At 42.2% G+C, this 24,993-nt stretch overlaps 1 protein-coding gene across 1 annotated transcript; it reads left to right on the top strand.

Moving 5' to 3' along the window:
- Positions 1–13,836: 13,836 nt before the first annotated feature.
- Positions 13,837–24,797, top strand: LOC117451737 (zinc finger protein 3-like). Its single transcript, XM_071204209.1, has 3 exons — positions 13,837–13,917; positions 17,141–17,206; positions 24,174–24,797. The coding sequence occupies exons 2-3, from the start codon at positions 17,174–17,176 to the stop codon at positions 24,795–24,797; spliced, it is 657 nt and encodes a 218-aa protein (XP_071060310.1). The 5' UTR covers positions 13,837–13,917; positions 17,141–17,173.
- Positions 24,798–24,993: the final 196 nt, after the last annotated feature.

Raw genomic sequence — 24,993 nt, 5'->3', positions numbered from 1 at the left:
GCCGCAAGGTAAGGATTGCTCACAGCTCCGTACTTCATACTTCACTTCTTTTGGGGGTTCATCAGAGCGGTTCTTTCCCTCCTGAATGATCATCCTGCAAACCCGGGGCCTAATCGCCAAAACATCATTACAGTTACTTATCGTAATACGTCATCACTATTCCCGCATATCATGTGTCCCGGTAATAAACATGTACTCATACATCACGTCTCTTCTGATTGAAATGTAGCTCAGCGTAAGTTCAATCAGGAAGACAACATCATCGGGCGTCACACGTTATCTCAATAAGTGATCAGGGGCATTACGCCCCGGCTAGCCAATCATCGCACCTGCTAACCCCTTTAAATCTGCTCTCCCCTTCCTCCCACCATCCTCACTCAGATGATGGAAGACAATCTTAATCACTCAATCAGTTTATCAGCATCTATGACTCATCCTGGCGCACTTAACTGCTATTAAGCTATACTATATCGTGGGTCATGTCTCAGCATTTAACTAAGTGTACGTCTTTTCTGCGTGCATTCTGCACTTCATTCATATTCTCGGGTTTGCTCACTTGGCTCGCATCAATCCAGGCTATGATATTCATGCATTACTGTACTCCAGCTAACAGCTCGTGCTTACTTATTTACATCTCCCTCTTCGCCCGGACATCGGCTCGTGCTGCAATCTAAGAGCTCTTCAGTTTACCGATGGTAAATAATGCATAACTGGTTGTGGCGTCTTAATAGCATATCAGGGCTTTCGTTCAGATAGGCTCAGCACCTCTGCTGCAATCAGGCATTTCTCCCTCATCCCTGCAACTCGGGCGGTGGTCCTCCTCCGCCTTCACATCCCACATTCGCCGGACATCAGCGCGTGCTGGCTATCCAAGGTCTCTCAAACACTAAAAGAATGGTAATTATGCCTATACTGGTGGTGGTGGTTTCATAGCACGTCAGCATACGTGTCACTGTGTTCATGTTTAACCCTGCACGTCAGGTCGTGACCCCCGGGTCCGTGTTCATGTTTAACCCTGCACGTCAGGTCGTGACCCCCGGGTCGTGTTCATGTTTAACCCTGCACGTCAGGTCGTGACCTCCGGTTACGTGTTCATGTTTAACCCTGCACGTCAGGTTGTGACCTCCGGGTCTGTGTTCATGTTTAATATTATTGCCCGTACGGCCAGGAAGGACGCCTGGGAGGCATCAGTACGTCTAAATTCCCACATGTATTAACCTCTCATTTTCATCCATAGATTTCCACTGCATCCCACAAGGTAAGATGTCTTCACGTTCAGTACTTCATACTTCACTTCTTTTGGGGGTTCATCGGAAACGGTTCTTTCCCTTCCCGAATGATGTCCTACAAAACCTGGGCCTAGTCGCCAAAACACATTTCATTCACTTGTTATAAACTGTCATCATTATGTTTCATTTATATAATGTGACCGATAATAAACATGTATTTCATACATCACGTCTCTCCTGATTGAAATGAAGCTGAGCGCAAGTTCAGACAGGAAGACCTAACACTCCGTATTGCTCGTCATGGCAATACTCGCTCCCTCCACTGGATGACAGGGAGCGCCACTCCTTAGCCAACATATCACTTCCCTCCATTCACAAGCCTAATTATCGCACCTGTTAAACCCTCTATATATGCTCTCCCCTTTCCTATCAGCTGTCTTCCAGGCGTCAACGCGCAACCCTCCTCCACCCCTTCGCCTCCTGCTTCCAACTCAGGGCCAAGCTCAACCTTCTCCCTTCCAACCGGACCTAACCACTTATCACCACCACCAGGTCTAGACCCAGGGGGGTTCATCGGAAACGGTTCTTTCCCTTCCCGAATGATGTCCTACAAAACCTGGGCCTAGTCGCCAAAACACATTTCATTCACTTGTTATAAACTGTCATCATTATGTTTCATTTATATAATGTGACCGATAATAAACATGTATTTCATACATCACGTCTCTCCTGATTGAAACTTAGTTTGGGCCGTGGCAGCAAAAGAACAACTCTTCAATATCCTTCAGCTTTTTAAATCTACCTTACTGCTCTGCTCTCCTTCCAGGAATGACAGTTGACACCACGTAATTATTCTGTAAATTTAAATAAACTATGTATTAGGAATTGTCATAGCTAGTATTAACATAACAGCCACCTAACAACAAATGCTCGCAAATGTTAATGAACTATAATTATAAATAATTGTTTAGGTTTTGTGTTTTACCTGAAGCTCCTGTTCTGTGTCTGACACACTGTCTGTTGACTCCTGAAATTGTTATACATAATTTGTGATTATTTGTATTGTTTCATAATATTTGTGTGCCATGTATTACATAGTATAAAGATATAACAGACAGTGTATTTGCAGTCTCTAAGGAAAATGTTTTATACCTGAAGCTCCAGCTCTGTATCTGGGATTGTGGGATTGCTATTGTGATGAACTGTATGTTAAAATATTGTCATACTGTGTTGTGGTATATTTACTGAGATTATTAATTAGCTTGGTAAACCCCCTATTTAACACGTTATTGTATAACACATATTTATAGTTTACACAGTAACGCAAATTGGACAGACTATTAAAACGGATAAATAATGTGTCTTGATGACGTCCTATACAAACTACCTGGAGATTCGTTGAGGTATAGATGTCAGGATATGACACCTCAGGCCATTGAGTCGGATCATTTTTCCACTCGTCCACCGGCAGACTGAATGGACATTGATCGCCTATTGCTTTTAATTTAATCATATATCGAGCCCGATCGTCGTTTTCCAATGATTTAATGTAATAGTTTGCCTGTCTGGCCATTGTAATCGGGCTGTTTGAAGATCCAAAAATCTCCGGTTTTCTTAATTTTCTGATCGGATTGGCAAAAACTTCAGAATTTGTATTAACCGCCGTTCAACTGACAGCTTTGTTTTTCCCCAAAAGTGGGCGGAGCCGTAATTTTCGCCCAGAAGTGACGTAGGTGTTACTCTCATCTATACAAGTGTTCATACTGGATAGTTTATTTAGTTTAAAAAAAATTATCCAACGATTTACAAACCATTCTTTCCCCATGTAAGTCAATGGGAAAAAGTGTTTCCGGGCCTGGCAACCAAACGGAAGTGTAGTACTGCCGTTTGGCCAGCACGAATATTTTCATCTGAATCCGGCGCACTTCCTGGGGGCTTAGGAGAAGAAGAAGGAGGAGAAGAAGAAGAAGGAGGAGGAGGAGAAGAAGTAGAAGAAGGCTGCAGTCGGATAGTTTAAAAATCAGCTCCTAAGTTCTAACCCTATCGTCTATTCCTTGACCTCTGAGTGAAACGTCACAGGGTTAAGGGATAGTGGATAGGAGAATTCAAAAGGACTTAGGAGAAGAGACTGCGGTACTTTAGAGAATCCGAATGCACTTTCACTATCCGACGTGTTTATGATGCGCCAGCGGACGTCATTGTGTGCGTCTGCTGCTGTGTGGAAACTATGGAAACCACAGTTTTCTATACAGCGGACTACAACATGGATGTTTAATAAGAACGAGGGACTCCTGTAAACTCATCTAGAGACTCTGCACCGTGCTCTGATGCTGCTGCTTTGCTTTATGAACGTGGACAACAGAGAAACATATTCTTCATGACCAAAGTTGGAATTGAAATAAAAAAGGAAAGTGAAACTTATGCTCGTCTCCCTCTCCCTCCGGTCCACATTAATACAAATGATCCCAATACGTATGATTGTATGAAAAGATCTTAAAATCAATACAGATGTATTTATTATAAACGTTAGTCCTTAACATCTATCACTGTGTATATCACCATTCAAACATCTTTTAAAAATTGAACAAACCCCACACAGCTCAGTAAAGACTGAAATGTTGACTTTATTTGATAATTTCAGTGAAAACTAACGTTCATATTTCTCTTTTTGATTATAATACTGATGAACGTTCAAAACAAAGCACTTTGGCAACGTACCACCTATGTTTTAAAATGCTTAATAAGCACCGTAACTTTCATGATATAATTTCTCGGTCATAATCGGTTGTTTCCGTGAACGGCCGACTGTTGAGTGACGGCAAATGCTGCGGCTGCAAGGCATTGTGGGGCAGCATTTTCGCTTCTCCTGCCGGTTAGGGAGGTCCAGTGGTTCCTAAGCTAAAGGAGGTTATAAAGGAAGTTTGAAACCTCCTTTCCTATCATTCTCATCATTCTAGAGAATTCGAACGGCACTTATCATGGCTGCCACTGAGGGACTTCCGGGTCATTTCACTCCTTTAGGAAGGTTCCTAAGCTAAATGGACTATTCGACTTCAGCCGAAGAAGAAGAAGAAGAAGAAGAAGAAGAAGAAGAAGAAGAAGAAGAAGAAGAAGAAGAAGAAGAAGAAGAAGAAGAAGAAGAAGAAGAAGAAGAAGAAGAAGAAGAAGAAGAAGAAGAAGAAGAAGAAGAAGAAGAAGAAGAAGGAGGAGAAGAAGAAGAAGGAGGAGAAGAAGAAGAAGAAGAAGTTCTTATTATATATCCATGAGAAGAAGAGGAGGAAGAGGTGAGTGGATTAAACACCTGCAGAGGTTTCATTAAGTGGATGTACACCTGGTAGCTTAGTTTACAGTTAATCACGAATCAGAAGTCATCTTCTTTAACACAACAGCTGTAATCTTAGAAGACAGAAACTCACAAAAAAAACTTAAAATGTGCGCCAAAAATAGTCTCAAATTATCTTTAAATAAAAGCTTAAACTATCGGCTAAAAGCTAAAGTCTAAAAGCTATCGGCTAACAGCTAAACTTTCTAACAGCTAAAGTCTAACAGCTAAAGTCTAACAGCTAAAGTCTAAAAGCTATCGGCTAAAAGCTATCGGCTAACAGCTAAAGTCTAAAAGCTATCGGCTAACAGCTAACAGTTCCAGTTCAGCTCTGGGTGAGTAACAGTTGATTTGTAATGCTCAGCTGACTTTATGTTATTTATTTATTGCACCAGTTGTCTTTAAGACAGTTTGAGTTGTTGTGTTTGTGCTCTTTACTTTAGATATGGTTTTAAATATATGCTAACTAGCTTATTAGCATCGCCATTCACCGTGACGTAGCATTTTTTCCCATTGAAATTAATGGGGCTCTTCAGTTAGCAGCTAACGCTAAGCTAAGCGACGGTTTAGCTCATTAGATCAGGGTTGCCAACTTTGGGTACCTGGCTGGAGTGAGATTTTGATATCATGGGTTTAATTACACATATGCGCACTAAATGACTGCTATCGTGTCAGTAGCAGGACATTATTATATATAGGATATATATACAATATATATACAATATATATACAATATATGCAAATACACAATATTGGACAGACTTTAAAGGGCACAAAGTTTCATTCACTAATGAAAGTCAAACAACGACGCTGAAGTTGGCTTCCGATTCAGAGCATCCGATTCGGCAGTTAAGGGGAAAGTTAAGGGACATTTAATTTACAGCGCTGAGTGAACAATCCTCCGTGTTTTAACCTCTTGAATCGCTGCATAGCCGATTTATTTGGACTGGATTATCCCAGAGAGTTTAAAGATTCTTTATAACACAGTTTGAGATTTGTGAAACCTTTATTATATTTGTGAAAATACAAAAAGTGAGATTTCAGTGCTTTTTTCACATGTAGACCAGATTAGACCAGGTCCTGATCTAAAACCACTAGACCTAGACTCATCAAATCTGGACTGGATTATCCCACGGAGGCTAAAGATTCTTTATAACACAGTTTGAGATTTGTGAAACCTTTATTCTATTTGTGAAAATACAAAAAGGGAGATTTCAGTGCTTTTTTCGCATGTGACCACATTAGACCAGGTCCTGATCTGAAACCACTAGACCTACACTCATCAAATCTGGACTGGATTATCCCAGAGGGTCTAAAGATTCTTTATAACACAGTTTCAGATTTGTGAAACCTTTATTCTATTTGTGAAAATACAAAAAGTGAGATTTCATTGCTTTTTTCACATGTAGACCACATTAGACCAGGTCCTGATCTGAAACCACTAGACCTAGACTCATCAAATCTGGACTGGATTATCCCAGAGGGTCTAAAGATTCTTTATAACACAGTTTCAGATTTGTGAAACCTTTATTCTATTTTATCTCATGAACCTGAATTCCTTTAACATCTCTTTCATTTTTTTGTTTGCTATGAAACAGTATTTAAGATACGAAAACTTTGTAGATAAAGAATTATCACCTAAATGAGGAGCATACACTTATTTTTATTTATGTATTCATTTGTTTAACAGGGACAGTGCACATTAATTAACATTCCTGTAAATGTGCCAGAGTTAGCCAAGAGGCTATCATCTGTTGTCCCTGGACAGATTTTATAAGTGAACCTAAAACAAATTTCATTTAAACAAGTAAATACAATCAAATTAAAACATGCAACATACATTACTGGAATACTTAAATACAAAGACAGAACAATAAAACAAAACAAAAGAACATGTTGTGACGACCCCTTCTGCCTGTCTGTGCTCCCTGCCTTGCTGTCCTCTGGCAGGTACTGGGAGTGTTGTCCTGTTTGTGCCCTGCTTGCCCAGCTGGGAGGTTCACTTTCTGATCCTGATCCTGGCCTGCTGCAGCAACCTCAGCCTTCCACCTGTGTTTCTATTTTCACAAATAAAATAAAGATTTCACAAATCACAAACTGTGTTATAAAGAATCTTTAGACCCTCTGGGATAATCCAGTCCAGATTTGATGAGTGTAGGTCTAGTGGTTTCAGATCAGGACCTGGTCTAATGTGGTCTACATGTAAAAAAAGCACTGAAATCTCCCTTGTTTGTATTTTCACAAATAGAATAAAGGTTTCACAAATCTGAAACTGTCATAAAGAATCTTTAGCCTCCGTGGGATAATCCAGTCCAGATTTGATGAGTCTAGGTCTAGTGGTTTCAGATCAGGACCTGGTCTAATGTGGTCTAGATTAAAAAAAGCAGCAAAATCTCCCTTGTTTGTATTTTCACAAATAGAATTAAGGTTTCACAAATCTGAAACTATGTTATAAAGAATCTTTAGACCCTCTGGGATAATCCAGTCCAGATTTGATGAGTGTAGGTCTAGTGGTTTCAGATCAGGACCTGGTCTACATGTGAAAAAAGCACTGAAATCTCCCTTGTTTGTATTTTCACAAATAGAATTAAGGTTTCACAAATCTCAAACTGTATTATAAAGAATCTTTAGACCCTCTGGGATAATCCAGTCCAAATAAATCGGCTATGCAGCGATTTAAGACGTTCAAACACGGAGGATTGTTCGCTCAGCGCTGTAAATTAAATGTCCCTTAACTTTCCCCTTAACTGCCGAATCGGATGCTCTGAATCGGAAGCCAACTTCAGCGTCGTAGTCAAACACATGTTTCCACTGTTTTATTGTGTGCATAGGCCTGTCGCGATAAACAATTAAATGAGTTATCGTATGAACTCGATAAATTGCCATTTACATGAGGATGTGACTAGCAGTTTGAAAGGATGTACTTGAATTATTATTATATATTATCATTATGTCAGTGGTCTAAAATGGTCATACAACGGTGCCAACAATATTATCGTTTATCGGAATAATTTACATTTAATCTACAGACTTACTCCAAACTGCCAATCATATTAATTAACACACTCTCACTCTCATATACTCGTTGACAAAAAAAACAAAAAACTGTTCTTAACAGTATAATGGGCGCATGCGCACGCTGCGACCGGTGTTCCGGTTTAACTGGTTCCCCGATCAACTGGTTGACAGATGTGGGGGCGTGGCCTTCGACTGAAATACACATTTCGATCGCTTCTTCTGTCGTCTACATAAATCTTTTGGTATATTTGGCTGGATAGGAATACTTTGATGCACATTCAGTACCAGTGTGTGAGGTTGTGGTTACGATGGCGATATCCGGACGCGAACAGCGAGGACTACAAAAAGAAAAACGAGTTGACATGGGCATGTCTGTTCAAAACATTGCGAGCTCCAATAAATCATTTAAACCAGCTATTGTTGGCAGACTTATTACTGAATATCGTTCTTAATGTGATACCAAGTCCATCTGAGACCTGTGTACACCTTCAGACAGCCTCCAAGTGAAGCACACGTTGTTTACTCACAGTTTTAAAGCAGAGTGGAGAAGTCTTCAGCTGTGTTAAGCTGTGATCCGCTCGAATAAATCCTTAAAACCAGATATTGTTGCCCGAATTATCACTGAATATCGTTCCTAATGTGATACCAAGTCCATCTGAGACATGTGTACACCTTCAGACAGCCTCCCAGTGAAGCGTACGTTGTTTACTCAGAGTTTGAAAGCAGCGTGGAGAAGTTTTCAGCTGTGTTAAACTGTGACCCTCTCAGGTAAACTGTGACCCTCTCAGGTAAACTGTGATTCGCCCAGGGAAAATGGGATCCGCCCAGATTAAACTGTGTTACATCTTCTGTGGCTATCTACCAGCGATCATGTTTAATATGAAAGACACACACATATACATCCCTTATAAAAACGGCATTCTGCAGCACTCATCCAGATCAAATGTGACTGTTAACTCGTTTTGCAAAGATAGCAGCAGAAATGTCATTGCTGCATGTGCAGGGATATTTAGACTTTAAAATGCTGATGGGTCATTAATCTTGGTCTCGGCAAACAATAATAGGAATCTTCTATTCCAACTACATAATATTCAGTGTCCATCGACATGAAAATAACAAAAAAGTTCATGCTGGACTCAAACCCGAGTCCCAACAGCAAAAGTCACTCCAGCCCTGCACGTTATGAGTGCGCCGCGTCCGGATATCGCCATCGTAACCACAACCTCACACACTGGTACTGAATGTGCATCAAAGTGTTCCTATCCAGCCAAATATACCAAAAGATGTATGTAAACGACAGAAGAAGCGATCGAAATGTGTATTTCAGTCGAAGGCCACGCCCCCACATCTGTCAACCAGTTGATCGGGGAACCAGTTAAACCGGAACACCGGCAGGGAAAAGTTTGTTTTAAAGGTTTTTAATGCGCTACCGACCTATTCGATAAAGCGTCTGTATGATTGAATGCTCCCTGCGCCGCTAGTCAAAATGGATATTCTTTATTCTGTGATTCTGTGGATCGTATTCCTTCAATGTTTGGCATGTAGTGTCAATGGGGCTGTCATCCGGGAGAGGACAAAGTACACCAGAGATGTGCTGCTACAACTGAACATGGCAAGTCTGGCTCGCGTGATAGATACTACGTTACAGTTACCGGACATTATTAGGAGAAATCCAAATGAAACCTGGGGTGCAACGGTGCACCAGAGGAGGAAGCAGGGTAAACGCGGCGGCGTAAGATTACGCATGAGAAGGCAGCGGCTCCCTCGGATTCCTCTGCCCTCGATGATCCTGGGGAACGTTCAATCACTGAGGAACAAGGTTGACGAGCTTCAGGGTAATGTTCGGTTTCAGAAGAATTTCAGGGACTGCTGTGTTTTGGCCTTCACTGAGAGATGGCTCACAGACTGTAACCAGGACAACGATCTGTTTATTGACGGTTTTGGAGCTCCCTTTCGTCTGGATCGAAAGGCGGAAGTGACAGGAAAAACTCAAGGGGGCGGAGTATGTTTGTACGTAAACAAACAGTACTGTAGCTCTGTGACTGTCAGAGAACGCATTTGCACCCCAGATGTTGAACTTTTATCTGTTTCATTGCGTCCCTTCTACCTGCCCCGTGAGTTTCCCCAAGTTTTTATAACAATAGTGTAGGGCTGTGCAATTAATCGTATTTTAATCGCGATTACGATTATGGCTTTCGACGATTATGAAAACAGCATAATTGACAAAATACGATTATTTTGCTGGGTGCGCTTTCGCCCCTCCCTAAAAGCCCACTCGGCCACGTGGGAGTGACATGTGTTGTGAGTGTTCAGCGCGAGTGAAGATGTCAGAACAAGAGCAGCAACTCGTTAAAAAGAAGGGTAAAACTATTTCCACTATTTGCAAGTACTTTGCCATTACATTTCACATCGCTAAAGATATGTGCCCAGTTAGCACTGTTAGCAACCAGGGCTTTAAGCAACTTGTCAACACGTTGGACAAGCATTACGCGATGCCGTCTCGGTATTATTTCAGCAGGTCTGCGCTGCCTGCACTATATGACAAAGGCCGTGGGGAAGTTGAGAGAGATGTGGCTTCAGCTGACTACTTTGCTACCACAACAGACCTATGGTCTAGCCCAGGGGTGCCCAACCAGTCGATCGCGAGATGTGTCTAAAAATAGAACAACAATATTCTGTTTTATCGTTAATGTCCTGTAACATAATCTTCCTGTGTCAGAATAATGCACTTGAACGCATCAAAGCTTTGTGATTGGCCGGCGTCACCCCATGTGTCGGGGCGTGGCTGAGGGTCTTCAGTACTGGTGGCAATATTGTCTCCTGCCTGCGCTCATCTCTGAAACCAGACTATGTAAACAGGCTGGTGTTTCTTGCAAAACATCTTTAAGAGATGACATGAGCAGCCCTACCAGCATTTGCCATGGTGGCCTAAACATTTTTATTTGCTCTTAAATTGTAGTTCAACATGTATTTCCTGTTACTTCTGGAGAATCTGGACCATGATGGTTGGCCAGCCTTCAACGTTTAACTGAGTGGAATATGTTGAATATGTTTTACAAAAATGTTGGCTATATGTTAAGGAGTTTTCAGTAGGTTGCACTGCATCATATTTGATTTAATTTATTTTGGTCTAATTTATTTTTATTTTTCATATTAATAATATATGTTTAGTATGGTTTTGGAAGTGCGCTCCAACATATTTGTTGATCTTGTTTATTGGTAAAATATTATTTGTTTTAAAGTTCAATAAATGGTCAATGAATAATCGTCAAAATAATCGTGATATCAATTATTGACCCAAATAATCGTGATAATGATTTTTGCCATAATCGCACAGCCCTACAATAGTGTACATCCATCCCAGGGCAAATGCCACCTCTGCCTCCAGCACTATCTTTGATTTGGTGTAAAAACTGCAGTCAATTTCACCTGACGCACCAAACTTTATACTTGGGGATTTTAACCATGTGACCCTCAAGAAGACACTCACTAACTTTTATCAATATGTCTCCTGTCCAACCAGGCGGGATAAAACATTAGACCTGTGTTATGGGTCAGTGAAGGAAGCCTATAAGTCAGTCCCATTACCCCCACTGGGCTCTGCTGATCATAACTGTGTGCATTTACTGCCCATATACAAAACAGTTTTGAAGCGAGAGAAAACATTGACAAAGGACATAAATGTCTGCACAGAAGAATCTGTAGCCTTTTTGCAGGAATGTTATGACTGCAATGATTGGGATATGTTCAAAGAGTCTTGTGGTGCCGACTTGGATGAAGTTGTTGATGTAACATGCTCATATACAGCCTTTTGTAAAGACATGATTATTCCGTGTAAGCAAGTTAAAATATATCCTAATAACAAACCATGGGTGACCAAGGCGGTTAGCATTCAGAAAAAGAAACACGCTTTTAAACAGGGAAGTGCCTCTGATCTGCATGATGCTAATAGGGAACTTAAAATAGAAATTCTGAAAGCTAAACAAAATTTTAAATCTGAACTACAAAATAAAATGGCTGCAAACAACCTTGGCTCAGTCTGGAGTAGCATGAAAACCATAACAGGCCTCCGGGAAACAAAGAATAGCTGCCATGTGACTCTGGGTGGCTTTAATTCAGATGTTGAGTTTGCAGATGCCCTAAATCACTTTTTTTCTCGATTTCACACATTTGATTTCAGTAATAATATATCTGAACTGAAGCTTAAACTTGAATACGATAAGCATTTTAACATAGATCAGAGGGAAGTGGAAAAGGCCTTTCGTTTAGTAAAAATAAATAAGAGTCATGGACCTGACAACATCTGCGGTCGTTTACTTAAACTTTGCGCAAAAGAACTTAGCCCTGTGTTCCACTACATTTTTAATATGTCTTTACAGACACCGCATCAAGATGGGAATTTCACGACGGCCATGGCCGTTGTGCCCCTGTCAAAAGTAAAAAAAAATGTCCTGTGGTATTGGTATTTTGACTAACAATTTAGTTAAATTGTTTCGTTTATCAACGCTACAACATAGCGTTTCGTGAGTCGGTTGTCGTTGTTGGGGGGAAAAGCAAACAGCTGTTTGCTGCTCTTTATGTGCTCCGCTGTTTGCTGCGGAGCACAGCGCGAGCAGGCTCCCGTGAGCGGGAGGGCGCTCCTTCTTCACTACAGACTATCGCGCCACCTAACCATTCGCCAAAATGTTTTTAATACGAGCAGTAACCGGCCAAGCGCCGGGCAAAAAACAATCTTCTAATAAAAGAAAGTTAAAGGAGTGACAGGGAGTTGGCTGCAGTGCCGCGTCCTAAAACCCTTTTATAATCTATCGATTAGATTTATGATTCGAAAATTATAAAAGTAGGGTAGACATGTGGAGATTATCCGGCTGAACAAAACGTGCATTTATCAAACAGGTTTGTTTTCCACAGACCTTATTTCCAGCTATTTGCCAAAACCCTGTGGAGAAATCCCATTGCTTTTTGTGGAGGGAACCAGCAGCTTACTTCCTGGTTTCAGGACGCGTCACTGCACCTCTCAATATGATGCCAGTATAAACAAGGTCTTCTGTCGGCTCTGTACATCAATGCCGACCTATGCTGACAAGTAAGTGAAGAGTAGACAATATAAAGGTATTGGCGAAATGTCCCACCAGTTTAGGATAATGAAGGTTCTAATCAAATCAATTGCATATAGCCATTACATGTCTAACTCCTAATGACAGGAAGGCAGAAAGTGCATTATACAAATAATAATACTCGTACATGTGTAGGTGAAAAGGCCAAGCCGCATAATAGATTTATAGCATTTTTTAACATTAAAAAAATAATATAAAATCAAAAGGTGGGTTTTTTGGAAAAAAAAGCTTTGTGTTAAGTGTAGGGCAGTTAGCTGAGTTCATCAGATGTGTTTTGACATGGGTAGGTGAAAAGGCCAAGCCGCATAATAGATTTATAGCATTTTTTAACATTAAAAAAATAGTACAAAATTAAAAGGTGGGTTTTTTGAAAAAAAAGCTTTGTGTTAAGTGTAGGGCAGTTAGCTGAGTTCATCAGATGTGTTTTGACATGTGTAGGTGAAAAGGCCAAGCCGCATAATAGATTTATAGCATTTTTTAACATTAAAAAAATAGTATAAAATCAAAAGGTGGGTTTTTTGAAAAAAAAAAGCTTTGTGTTAAGTGTAGGGCAGTTAGCTGAGTTCATCAGATGTGTTTTGACATGTGTAGGTGAAAAGGCCAAGCCGCATAATAGATTTATAGCATTTTTTAACATTAAAAAAATAGTATAAAATCAAAAGGTGGGTTTTTTGGAAAAAAAAGCTTTGTGTTAAGTGTAGGGCAGTTAGCTGAGTTCATCAGATGTGTTATGACATGTGTAGGTGAAAAGGCCAAGCCGCATAATAGATTTATAGCATTTGTTAACATTAAAAAAATAGTATAAAATCAAAAGGTGGGTTTTTTGAAAAAAAAAGCTTTGTGTTAAGTGTAGGGCAGTTAGCTGAGTTCATCAGATGTGTTTTGACGTGGGTAGGTGAAAAGGTCAAGCCGCATAATAGATTTATAGGATTGTTTAACACAAAAAAAATAGTATAAAATCAAAAGGTGGGTTTTTTGAAAAAAAAAGCTTTGTGTTATATAGGCGGGCCTTGTATTAACACATCGAAGTTGGTTTGACAAAAAATCGTCCATCGAAGCCAGTGTTAAATAGATTTTTTCGAATGTGTCGAATATCCAACGTCCAATATAAAACCAAATTTACCACGGTCACTCATTACTAGATCCGCGAGCTGCATGATACTGGCATAATAGATTGCCCGATCGGGCACCCAGCAGGTGAGGCTTCATTGCCCGATCGGGCACCCAGCAGGTGAGGCTTCATTGCCCGAGCTAAATACTAGATGGCCCCGGGCCATCGGGCAGTCCTTAATGTCGAGCCCTAAGTGAGCCAGGGAGTTGGTTATTTTCTCAGACGTGGACTTACTTATCCTGGCACTGAAACCAGTCATCTGGTTGAGTGTGGGTTGGGTCAGGGTGTGGTTCCTTGCACTCGGAGTCGGGCTAACGTCCACGCTAGCTGCTACATGCTTTTCATTTAGGTGATACTTTAGGCTTGATGTGCTGCGGTGATATGCAAATTCTTTTTTGCATAATTTGCACACAACCGTGCTCTTGTCGACGCTTCCATCCGTCCGTTTTTTAAAACAAAATGTCCCATCCACGGGGCCGACCAAAGCGGTCTCATCAGCTTGTTCGTTCATGTTTGACTATTGTTCACCGTGGTTTGTTGTCGTTTGAAGTCCCATGCTGAAGTCATGAACGTTAGTTGGTTACGTTAGTGCTCCAGTATAATCGGTACGCCTGAAACTCATCCAGTGAGAAACGTTCCGCTGTGCAAAAATAAGTGCGATTAAAGTGCGATTAAAATGCGTTAATTCTTTTAACGCGTTAATTTTTGTGTAATTAATTAATCTTAATTAACGCGTTAAAGTCCCAGCCCTAGTTAATTTTCTTCATTATTAGTCGATTTTTTTTGGTGGACGAATGCTCCGGGCCAGTGATTACAATGGTGGGGCCAGTGACAATACAATTGTACCCTTACTGTCTACCCCTGACTGACTTATGTGGTTTATGGCTGAACTTAACGTATACGTTTAAGAAACACTATTGCTATTCAGCCGTTTGTAAAACGACTGGTGTTGACATTAGTGCTACACTTTTCAGTCATGTTGATTGACCAGCGTAATTTAACCAAACAGCCTTTGTGCCCTGTCATGTGGCCTTTGTGCCCTGTCATGTGGCCTTTGTGCCCTTAAAAAAAAATGTGAACGGGAAGGCCAAATGGCCTTGCCCCTAAAATGACGAAATTCCAAGCCTGCACAGCATGTGCCAAAGGTTTGGAAGGATGCTGTGGTAGTCCCTGTTCCCAAATCCAGAGGCCCCAAAACTCTTAACGATTTTAGACCAGTTGCACTTAAATCAATTCTAATGAAGACATTGGAAAAACTAGTCAGAGCAGAAATCTTAAGGAAGACGGAGCATGCTCTCGATCCCATGCAGTTTGCTTACAGGCCACACAGAGAAGTGAAGGATGCCACGGTCACCTTATCTGACTTACTTTTTAAACACTTGGAGGGAATTGGATCTCATGCTAGACTTTTATTTGTTGATTTTTCATCTGCTTTTAACACAATTCAACCTCATATTCTAATTGGCAGACTTTTAGAACAATTTGAAATAAGCAATAATCTTATGGGCTGGATTCTTGATTTTTTAACCAATAGGACACAAAGAGTCAGGGTGAGAGTGAGGGTATCTGATCAAGTCAGCTCCTCCACTGGCTCCCCACAAGGATGTGTCCTTTCACCACTATTATTTATACTTTATATGTGTCAAAGTAGGTGGGAAAATAGGACTATTTTAAAGTATGCAGATGACTCTGTAATTGTTAGTAGGCTCCAGGACAATGAGACCAGCCACGGCCCTGTCGTTGACGACTTTGTCAGGTGGTGTGAGGAGTCCTATCTGCAACTGAACATAAGCAAAACCAAGGACATGATCATTGATTTTAGAAGACATCCCCACATACATGAAGTCTTAACAATCCAGAATCAGAAAGTAGAATTTGTGCAATCATACAAATATCTCGGGACAATTATTGACTCAAAATTGAGCTCTGATCCAAACTGTGAAGCTGTGTGCAAAAGGGGGCACCAGCGTTTGTATTGTCTTAGGAAACTGTCCTATTTTAACATTGACAAAACCATGATGATAATGTTTTATCGTGCTTTTATCGAGTCAATTCTGTCTTTTTCACTAATGTCATGGTTTGGTAACCTGACTTTGAAGAGCAGAAACTCTCTGAGTCAGATCATAAAGTGGTCCAGCAGACTGATTGGTGAGCCACAGCTAAACCTGGAGACGCTGTACCTTAGGCAGTTACAGCGGTTATCCAGCTCCATGTTAGACGATGACTCCCACCCTCTGCACTCAGAATTCAAGCTTCTTCCTTCGGGCCAGAGGTTACTTGTCCCAAGGAGTAGAACGAAGCGGTATAAAAACAGTTTTATCCCAGCAGCTGTTGCACACCGTTTAGTTTGAGTAAACGCTCCCTTTCTACCTTCAGCATATTGTTTTAGTACCGTAACTCTTCTTTATTACCGTTGGCATACTGGTTTCTGTTAGGTAACTCCTAACTCAGTTTATTGACTTGTTGTTTCTAGTCTCCTCCTGACAGAGTCCTGGAGCTGTGAGTTTCTCCTCTTCAGTGAAGCAGCTTTATTACTGTCTCCTATTGTCGCAGACAAAGTAGCATTACATGGAAATACTCAAGTAAAGTAAAAGTACCTCTAAATAGTACTGAAGTACAGTACTTGAGTAAATGTACTTAGTTACGGCCCGTCCACACAGCGGCGTGCGTTGACGCTTGGCGGTTGGCGTGTCTGAAGCTTGGGGATTTTTTGCGAGCAACGCGACCAACAACCAATCGCATGAATCTCCCGCCCCCGACATACAAAGCAATAGCAATGTTAAAACGAAGTAAACTGGATATAAATTCCCCAAACAGGCGAAAACCTACCAGTTTCACCCACTGTCTCTGCCACCTCCCTCCATGCCTCGCTCCTCCGGTTTGTATCCCGGTAGATGAACAGAGACTGATCAAACAGCACCGGGTGATTCACTACCGCTATAATGAATTTTCCCTCAATTTTTTTGAATATGAGGAAATGACCTGCGTAGTCTCTCCCAGCATACACGCGGTTTGATTGGCTAGCGCTTGTACTGGCAGATTTGCATAAACGGGATTTCATTGGCTGACGCCTCCGTCGAGGCGTCAAAAGTTGAACATTGCTCAACTTTTGAAGCCAGCAACGCTCCACGTCGCTTCCCAAAATGCTGTTCGGATAAAAGTGACGTCACCCCATTCAAAGTGAATGGGCAGAAGCTTCAACGCACGCCGCTGTGTGGACGGGCCGTTACTTCTCACCTCTGCTATGAACCTACGAAGTAGCTGTAGATTAGTTTTGTTGTGTCTGTCGGTTGTATTGAGTTGTCTTGTTTTGTGTCAGCTGTATTTGTGTTGATTATTTCAGAGACCCAGCTGGAGAAGGAGCACTGAGAGCAGCATGGAGGAAAACAAAGAGACCCCTGGAGCTCAGGTCAGTGTGCACTTCATCACAATATATTCCTAATTCCAGCGTTTCCGCCAGGCGGGCGTCTAGCCGTCATTTGACTCGGAACGCCCTGAACTCGAGCCGAGGGCGTCCAAAAGAGTTTTTATTGCTTGAAATGACGAAAAGTCAAAAGGACAAGGACATCCCTCTGTTAGAGGGGCAAAGGAGTCTGGTGGGATTATTTTCGCTGCCAGCAAAGCGTGTTCCTGTGACGGAAAGTGTACTGCCGTCGAGAGCCTTCACTGGGGGTGCTAGTGGAGCATGCGCGTGAACTGGCGAAACTGAGACTCTGGTAACATGAAGAGCCGTTTGGGAGCCGAAAGAGCCGGCTCTTCTTAGGGAGCCGAGCCAAATGATCCGACTCACTAAAAAGAGCCGGAATTTCCATCACTAATACGTAAAGGTATAGTATCTATAAGGGACGGCTCAATTCAAAATTCAAGTCCAGGGTTTCCCACACATAGACTTTACTTGGGCCGCCCAGGTTTAACGGCCACCAAAGTATATTTCGCGACCCATTGATTATTATTTTGTTTGTATCCGTCCGTGAGCACGACGCCATCTGCAATCGATTTACTAGTGGACAATGATCCCTGGCTTGCTGTACCTTTTCGCTCTGCTATCGCGTGAAGGGTCTGCTAACAAGCGACCAACAGAAAGGTTCATGTTAATGTTGTTGCACCTCACAAATGCCTAACACTGTTATCCCCAAATTAAAGATCACAACCTGTTTTGAAATATACAATATGAATTAGGGATGGGAACGATTAATCGAATATTCAAAATTATTCAGGTATTCGAATATGAGTTATGAATATCTTTTTTTGTTCTTTTTTTTGGGAGGGATGCCTAAGTTGATTAGATATTATTAAATGGAATAATTCAATGTATACGACAGTGCCATAGCTAAATGTGTTAGGTCTAAAGGTGTGTTTTGCTCCGCTCACCAGTCCCTCACAGCGGGCAGAGTTGCAGGTGCTGATCTCTCTTTCTCGCGTCCGGTTAGACTTCACTCGAGTTTATGTCCAAATCTATCAGATCTAGCTAGTTCTAGCTAATGATATGGCTGCTGCTCCTCCCTACACGCAGACTCAAACCTCATCTTATGCCCAAATGTGCTCCATTGCCGTTGCGAGGTTCCGGCGCTAACAGTTCATGAGCGTGCTCCCTCGCCCCCTGTCAACACTCGCTGCTTGGCAACCGTGTGTGGCAGCAAAGTACATAGACATTTTGACAGGAGAGATTTAGTTTTGCCGGTATTCAACATATTTGACATAGTCCGGTAATTATTTACACTCTAACAGAGAGTCCTACACAACAGACATGGCGTCTGTGAAGCTGACCGTTGAGCGGCCCGACCAAGCAAGGAGAAAAAGGCAGAGAATTCAAATATAACCCGGTGTGGGCATTTATTACTCATAAACATGACACAGCCTCAATCTGCTGTTCACATGAGCACAGCCACCAGGATCTCACACACACCAGCCTCCACCAAACAGGAAACACAGAGCCTAAATACACACCCACGAATCAGCAATTAGACACAGGTGAGGGGGACAACACAGGGCACCAGGTGAACATAATCAGGAGTAACAGAAAGAACGGGAGGGGGAACACTTTTCAAAATAAAGACATGTGCAATATACAAGGCCCGAAGCCGTTAGTCCACAGTGACAAAGTTACCTTTGTCACATTTCCTCCTTCCTCTCCCGAAAGAGAACAGTACCTCATTCCTGCAACACTTGTTGATCTTGGCCATTTTGCTCTCCTCCATGTGTCTCCACTCCGCCCGGTGTTTCTGCTTCCCCTTGTGCCGCATGGTTTCCTCAGAGGGGGGCGTGAAGTCGGAAGGAAGCTTCCCTTTCTTCCTCAACTCTTTCTCCCACTCCTTCGCGATGGCCTCCGTCAGGTTCTCCACGTACGCCACCTTCTCTGCCTGCAGCGTCTTCATCACCTGCTTCTCCACCTGAGTCTGAGCGGCTGACAGGGCCTCTGCATGAGCCCTTATCTCCTCCAGCTGTCGCTGCATGACACGCTCTCTCTCCCGACGGATCTTCTCGGCCATTTTCACCCGCACCTCCTCCGCTAGAAAAGCATCTTCCTCGTCTTTAAGTTTCTTCTCCTCCTGCAGGCGTATCAGACGAGCCTCCTCCGCTATGCGCATCTCCTCTTCCTTTCTCAGCTTCTCCTCTTCCTCCCTCTGCAACCTGAGCTGCTCCTCTTTCTCTTCTATCAGGGAAATCTGTTCCTGTATCCGTGAAAACGGCTGCTCCATATTCCTCAAACGGCATTCCTCCCGCTTGAATCTGGCTGTCTCATACTGCAGGAATGACTTCATAATCTCCCTCAGTTCCTCCATCGTTTTCACCTCCTCACTTGGTCAATCCCACTTCTGACACCAAATGTGAAGCTGACCGTTGAGCGGCCCGACCAAGCAAGGAGAAAAAGGCAGAGAATTCAAATATAACCCGGTGTGGGCATTTATTACTCATAAACATGACACAGCCTCAATCTGCTGTTCACATGAGCACAGCCACCAGGATCTCACACACACTACCAGCCTCCACCAAACAGGAAACACAGAGCCTAAATACACACCCACTAATCAGCAATTAGACACAGGTGAGGGGGACAACACAGGGCACCAGGTGAACATAATCAGGAGTAACAGAAAGAACGGGAGGGGGAACACTTTTCAAAATAAAAGACATGTGCAATATACAAGGCCCGAAGCCGTTAGTCCACAGTGACAAAGTTACCTTTGTCACAGCGTCAAAAAGGAGTAATGTGTGGAAACATTTCGACCAGGTTAGTGAGTGCGGTGTAGAGTGCAAAACTATGCCAAATTAAACTTATATTATACATACTATACCTTGCTACAGCTGGCCTGATTGTGAATCGCCTCAGCACCGCATCTCCCCTGAGCATGCGCATATTTTTAAACGAGAATGAGTAGCCTATTGAATAGCTGAATTCTGTGCATAGGCCCTGTTATAGGTTTTTGATGTTTTGAGCATGAAAGCTGTAGGCCTATAGCTGTCAAACTGTGATCACCAGTTTAATACATTTGACAAATTCGACTTGGTTTCTATACTTATTTGAACATGTATTTATTTATTTCCAAAAGTTATTGAAAAAAAATTTAGATTTTTTTTTTTTTTTTTTTTTTTAACCCAATTAATTTTTTTATAGGATATGTACATTTCGATTAACCGTTTTTTGGGGGGGGTCGAATATTCGAATATACATTTGCTTTCAAATTCCCATCCCTAATATGAATGCACAATATGGTTAGATATAGGTCAGAACATTGTTGTATACGATACGATAATACTTTGTCAGATCAAGTCTGAAATGTGACCTGCATCACAGCAGCTCCATGTGTAACATCAATATAGACAAATAAGACGCAATACATGAGAAACGAAACATGTAACATAACAGCAGGATCAGTGAGAGCTGCTCAAAGAGCCTTCAGCATGCATCTGATCTGGATTCAGCTCTGTGTTTACTGAGAGAATTGACTATTTTTTCTGTTCTCACGGTCATGGCCTTTCTCCATGGAGATCTTTTCTTGCCAGTCACTTCCTTTACCTTAGTTAAAGCAATGGCATCTATAACATTTTTGAATTAAAATGATCTACTAGCTCATTTACTGAGATGTTGGCAGGGGCAAGTGTGGAAAAAACATTCTGAGTAAACATTTCCCTAGTGTTTTCAGTTAAATATCGCTTTGTGGTTACCTCTTTTTGAACATTTGTGTGAACAGAGATAGAGCTCTCAAAGGAATGATCAGAGAGTGCAACATCAGTCACCACAACCTCAGAGATATCCAGACAAGCGTTTCCGCCAGGGGGCCGTCTTGCCGTCATTTGAAAAAATATTAATAATTCGAGAGAAGATCGAGAGTTTTTATCGCTTGAAATGACGAAAAGGACAAGGACATCCCTCTGTTGGAGGGGCAAAGGAGTCTGGTGGGATTCTTTTCTGAGTATTGAAGATCGTTTCCCCGACATCAAAGGTGCCTGCTACAGGACAACACGGAACGTGCACAATTTGGACGCGATGAGCAGGGGGGTTTTAGTGGAGCACGCGCATGAGCTGCGAGCGCCAGAGCCTCGCAGCGGCGAAAATGAGGCTCCGTGGTAAACTGTGGTAACATGAAGAGCCGTTTGGGAGCCGAAACAGCCGGCGCTTTAAGAGAGCCGAGCCAAATGAACCGGCTCACTAGCGTAAAAAGACAGTATCTATAAGGTAGCTCTCGGGGTGGACGCCCTCTCAGCCCTGGTCTGGCAGAAACACTGATCCAGACCCTTTGAGATCATTAAGTCCAGAGTGTGCCCCTTATTGTGCGTGGGCTCCGTCACATGCTGAGTCAGTCCATAGTTATCAAGAAACCAAAACAGTTCTTTAGCCCCTCTGTCCTGGGGGTTGTCAACATGGATGTTAAAATCACCAACAATGACTAGACGGTCAAAGTCAATACACACTAGGGATCGACCGATATGGCTTTTTCAAGGCCGATACCGATACCGATTATTAGTAATCAAGGAGACCGATAACCGATATTTGGAACCGATATACATTTGCAGTAAAAAAAAAAATCTTGGTGTCAAAATGTACAATAAGACAAACTCCAACACAACTTCTTTGAAATGCATTTAAGCATAGCCTATATTATGTTTAATTAACTTTTAAACATCTTACAACTGATTTCCTCTCTGTGCCCTTTTCTTTAGTGCAGTCATCTGCTATGAGTTAGAGAGAGAGACAAGAAGTGGGGCTGCAGGCTGACATGCTTAACTAACAATAATGCTTAATTTATTATTTCTGTCTATCTAGTATAAAATCCCAATAAGCTGCTAGCAACTGCAAAACACTAGTGCTAATGTTTTGCAAACTATTAAAAGTGAGGCTATTACTAATTACAGTAGACCTAACGTTAGTCTCGTAGCCTCACTTCTAATATTTTGCTAAACATTTGCTAGAAACATGTTGGCTAGCTAATGAGCTTCACATATCAGCCTGAAAAACTGCGAGGCTCCACTCCACTCGCAGCCCCCCCCCCCCCCCCCCCACCACAGTTACTCCGCTCCGAGACGCTGCACGCACCCCCAACTCTGACTGACTTCCCGCATCCCTGTGTAACTGGGAAACTGATAGAATTAGATCATAAGATCGTGGTGTTTTTGCAACTTCAGCATAGGGGATAGGGATATTTATTGAACTTCGGTTTAACACATGTATGGCTCTGCCACTCAGCGCTGCTGCTTGCTTCAGTCTGTGTCTGCGTTCTTTCGCACCTGCCTGTAATCTGAGAAGGTCCCGCCTCTCTGGCTGGCTCCCGCCCGGAAAATCTTCAGTAATAGCCTATCAGATAGCACTGTGGGCAGGACATTGCTCGTGTACACAGAGTGGTGACTGCAGCCAGAGAAACGGCCGCATCAGAGCCAAAGTTTTATCGGCAATTTGATTAAAAAAAAGGCCGATACCGATAATCGGTCAAATGCGGAATATCGGCCCCGATATTATATATCGGTGCCGTCAGTACTGACTCTGACCACAGTCCCGTACTCAGCCGCCAGCGGCACGTCATGACGGCCCAGACTGGCCTGTTAAGTGGCCTGCTGGCCTGAGGATTTTTTTTGTATACGTATGTATTGTGAAAGCAACGCTGCGCAAATGTGGGTCTAACTCTGGCTCACAGAGGGTGACTCTGAGTGCTCCGCTCACCGCTGCAGGTGATCATGCAGAGCTGCGTGTCGACTCATCAGCAGCAGCTGATCTCTCTCTCCCATCAGATTAGACTTTACTCGCGTTTATGTCCATATCGATCAGATCTAGCTAATGATATGACTACCTGCTTATCAAGACACCTAAACAATAAGCGTCACTATGCAACCGGGTGAGGCCACAAAGTATAGCGCAGCATTATGCATTTGTTTACATGCCCACCGGAACCCCAAGGCATTACCAACAAATCAACGCACAATCAACCCATACAGGACATCTCTTTCTCCACATTAAGTGTTAGACATTATAATTGACTATTGTTGTCTGTCACATACTCTTATTGTCTGTCACATACTCTTATTGTCTGTCACATACTATTCTTGTCTGTCACATACTATTCTTGTCTGTCACATACTATTCTTGTCTGTCACATACCCTTCTTGTCTGTCACATACTCTTCTTGTCTCTCACATACGCTTCTTGTCTGTCACATAAGTGGCGCAACTGATGCGGTATTGCGCTAAGGGGAAATTATTTTGACCGGAGAGATTTAGATTTGCCGGTCTTCAACATATTTTACCGGTCATAGTCCGGTAATTACCGGCTAACGGGAACTTTGGTGTGCGTGTGGTTAAAACGTAGCAGCCTGCGGTCGCTCTTTAGCTGTTCTAATGAAGGTAAATACAGTGAAGTAAACAGTAAAAGGCACAGCTCTTTGCAGCTGGTGCTGCTCTTCTCAGATTCTGCTGAGTCACACGTTACTGCCTCCTGGTACTGCAGAGATTTCATGAAGTGAAGGAGGTTTTCCTTCTATAAAACAGCTGTGGGCAGCAGATACTGTGAGAGTCACAGACATGAATATATAGGTCAAGGCAGACTGGTTCACAGATTTTCCTGTTTTGCCGATCCGGTGCTTGAACAAATAACTCTACACCCCTACACAAGTCAAGTCGAGTCTTTTATCAATGTTATTCAAGCAAGTCTCAAGTAAAACAATATGTGACTCGAGTCAAGTCATGTGACTCGAGTCCCCCACCTCTGGTATACTGTGTTTAGAATGTTGCTGTATTACTGTATCAAATATAATACAAATATAATAAACACAAACAGTTGATAAGTAGTATTTTGTTAACTCAAGGTTTGTATTAAGTGAGTTGTTATTGTGTTAACTTGTGTATTCATGCTTTTTAGATTGACTTTCTCTGTCCGTCTGTTCTAGAAACCGAAAGAAAGAGAGAGACGTCACAGCTGTCAGCAATGTGACAAATCCTTTACAACATCTGGACATTTAAAGATTCACCTGCGTATTCACACGGGAGAAAAACCGTACAGCTGTGTAGAGTGTGGGGCAACTTTCAATCAATCAGGTACTCTCAAAACACATCAACCTATTCACACAGGAGAAAAACCGTACAGCTGTGAAGAGTGTGGGGCAACTTTCACTACATCAAGTGCTCTCAAAATACATCAACGTATTCACACAGGAGAAAAACCGTACAGCTGTGAAGAGTGTGGGACAACTTTTGCTACATCAGGTGCTCTAGAAAAACATCACCGTATTCACACTGGAGAAAAACCATACTGGTGTGAAGAGTGTGGGAAAAGTTTCACTCATTCAAGTGCTCTCAAAACACATCAACTTATTCACACAGGAGAAAATCCGTACAGCTGTGAAGAGTGTGGGAAAACGTTCACTCAATCAAGTTCTCTCAAAAAACATCACCGTATTCACACTAGAGAAAAACCATACAGCTGTGAAGAGTGTGGGAAAACGTTCACTAGATCAGATGCGCTCAAATCACATCTTCGTGTTCACACAGGAGAAAAACCGTACAGCTGTTAAGAGTGTGGGACAATGTTCACTCAATCAAGTTCTCTCAGTAAACATCACCGTATTCACACGGGAGAAAACTAAGCAGCACAGCTCGTTATGCAAATGAGTAAATTTTTTAAGAGGAAAAGAAAAGATTAGAATGTAAAGTTCCTGACGTCCTGTTTTTATAACTCAGAGCTTTTATTTTGGTAAAAACAAAGGCTTC

Source organism: Pseudochaenichthys georgianus, chromosome 8, assembly GCF_902827115.2.
Source record: "Pseudochaenichthys georgianus chromosome 8, fPseGeo1.2, whole genome shotgun sequence".
Taxonomy (NCBI): Eukaryota; Metazoa; Chordata; class Actinopteri; order Perciformes; family Channichthyidae; genus Pseudochaenichthys; species Pseudochaenichthys georgianus.
This window is presented reverse-complemented; position numbering and strand designations above follow the sequence as displayed.

Coding starts and splice junctions, on each gene's coding strand:
- LOC117451737 (XM_071204209.1), top strand. CDS start 17,174: ATGGAGGAAAACAAAGAGACCCCTGGAGCTCAG. Junction 17,207..24,173: donor AAGAGACCCCTGGAGCTCAG/GTCAGTGTGCAC, acceptor CGTCTGTTCTAG/AAACCGAAAGAAAGAGAGAG.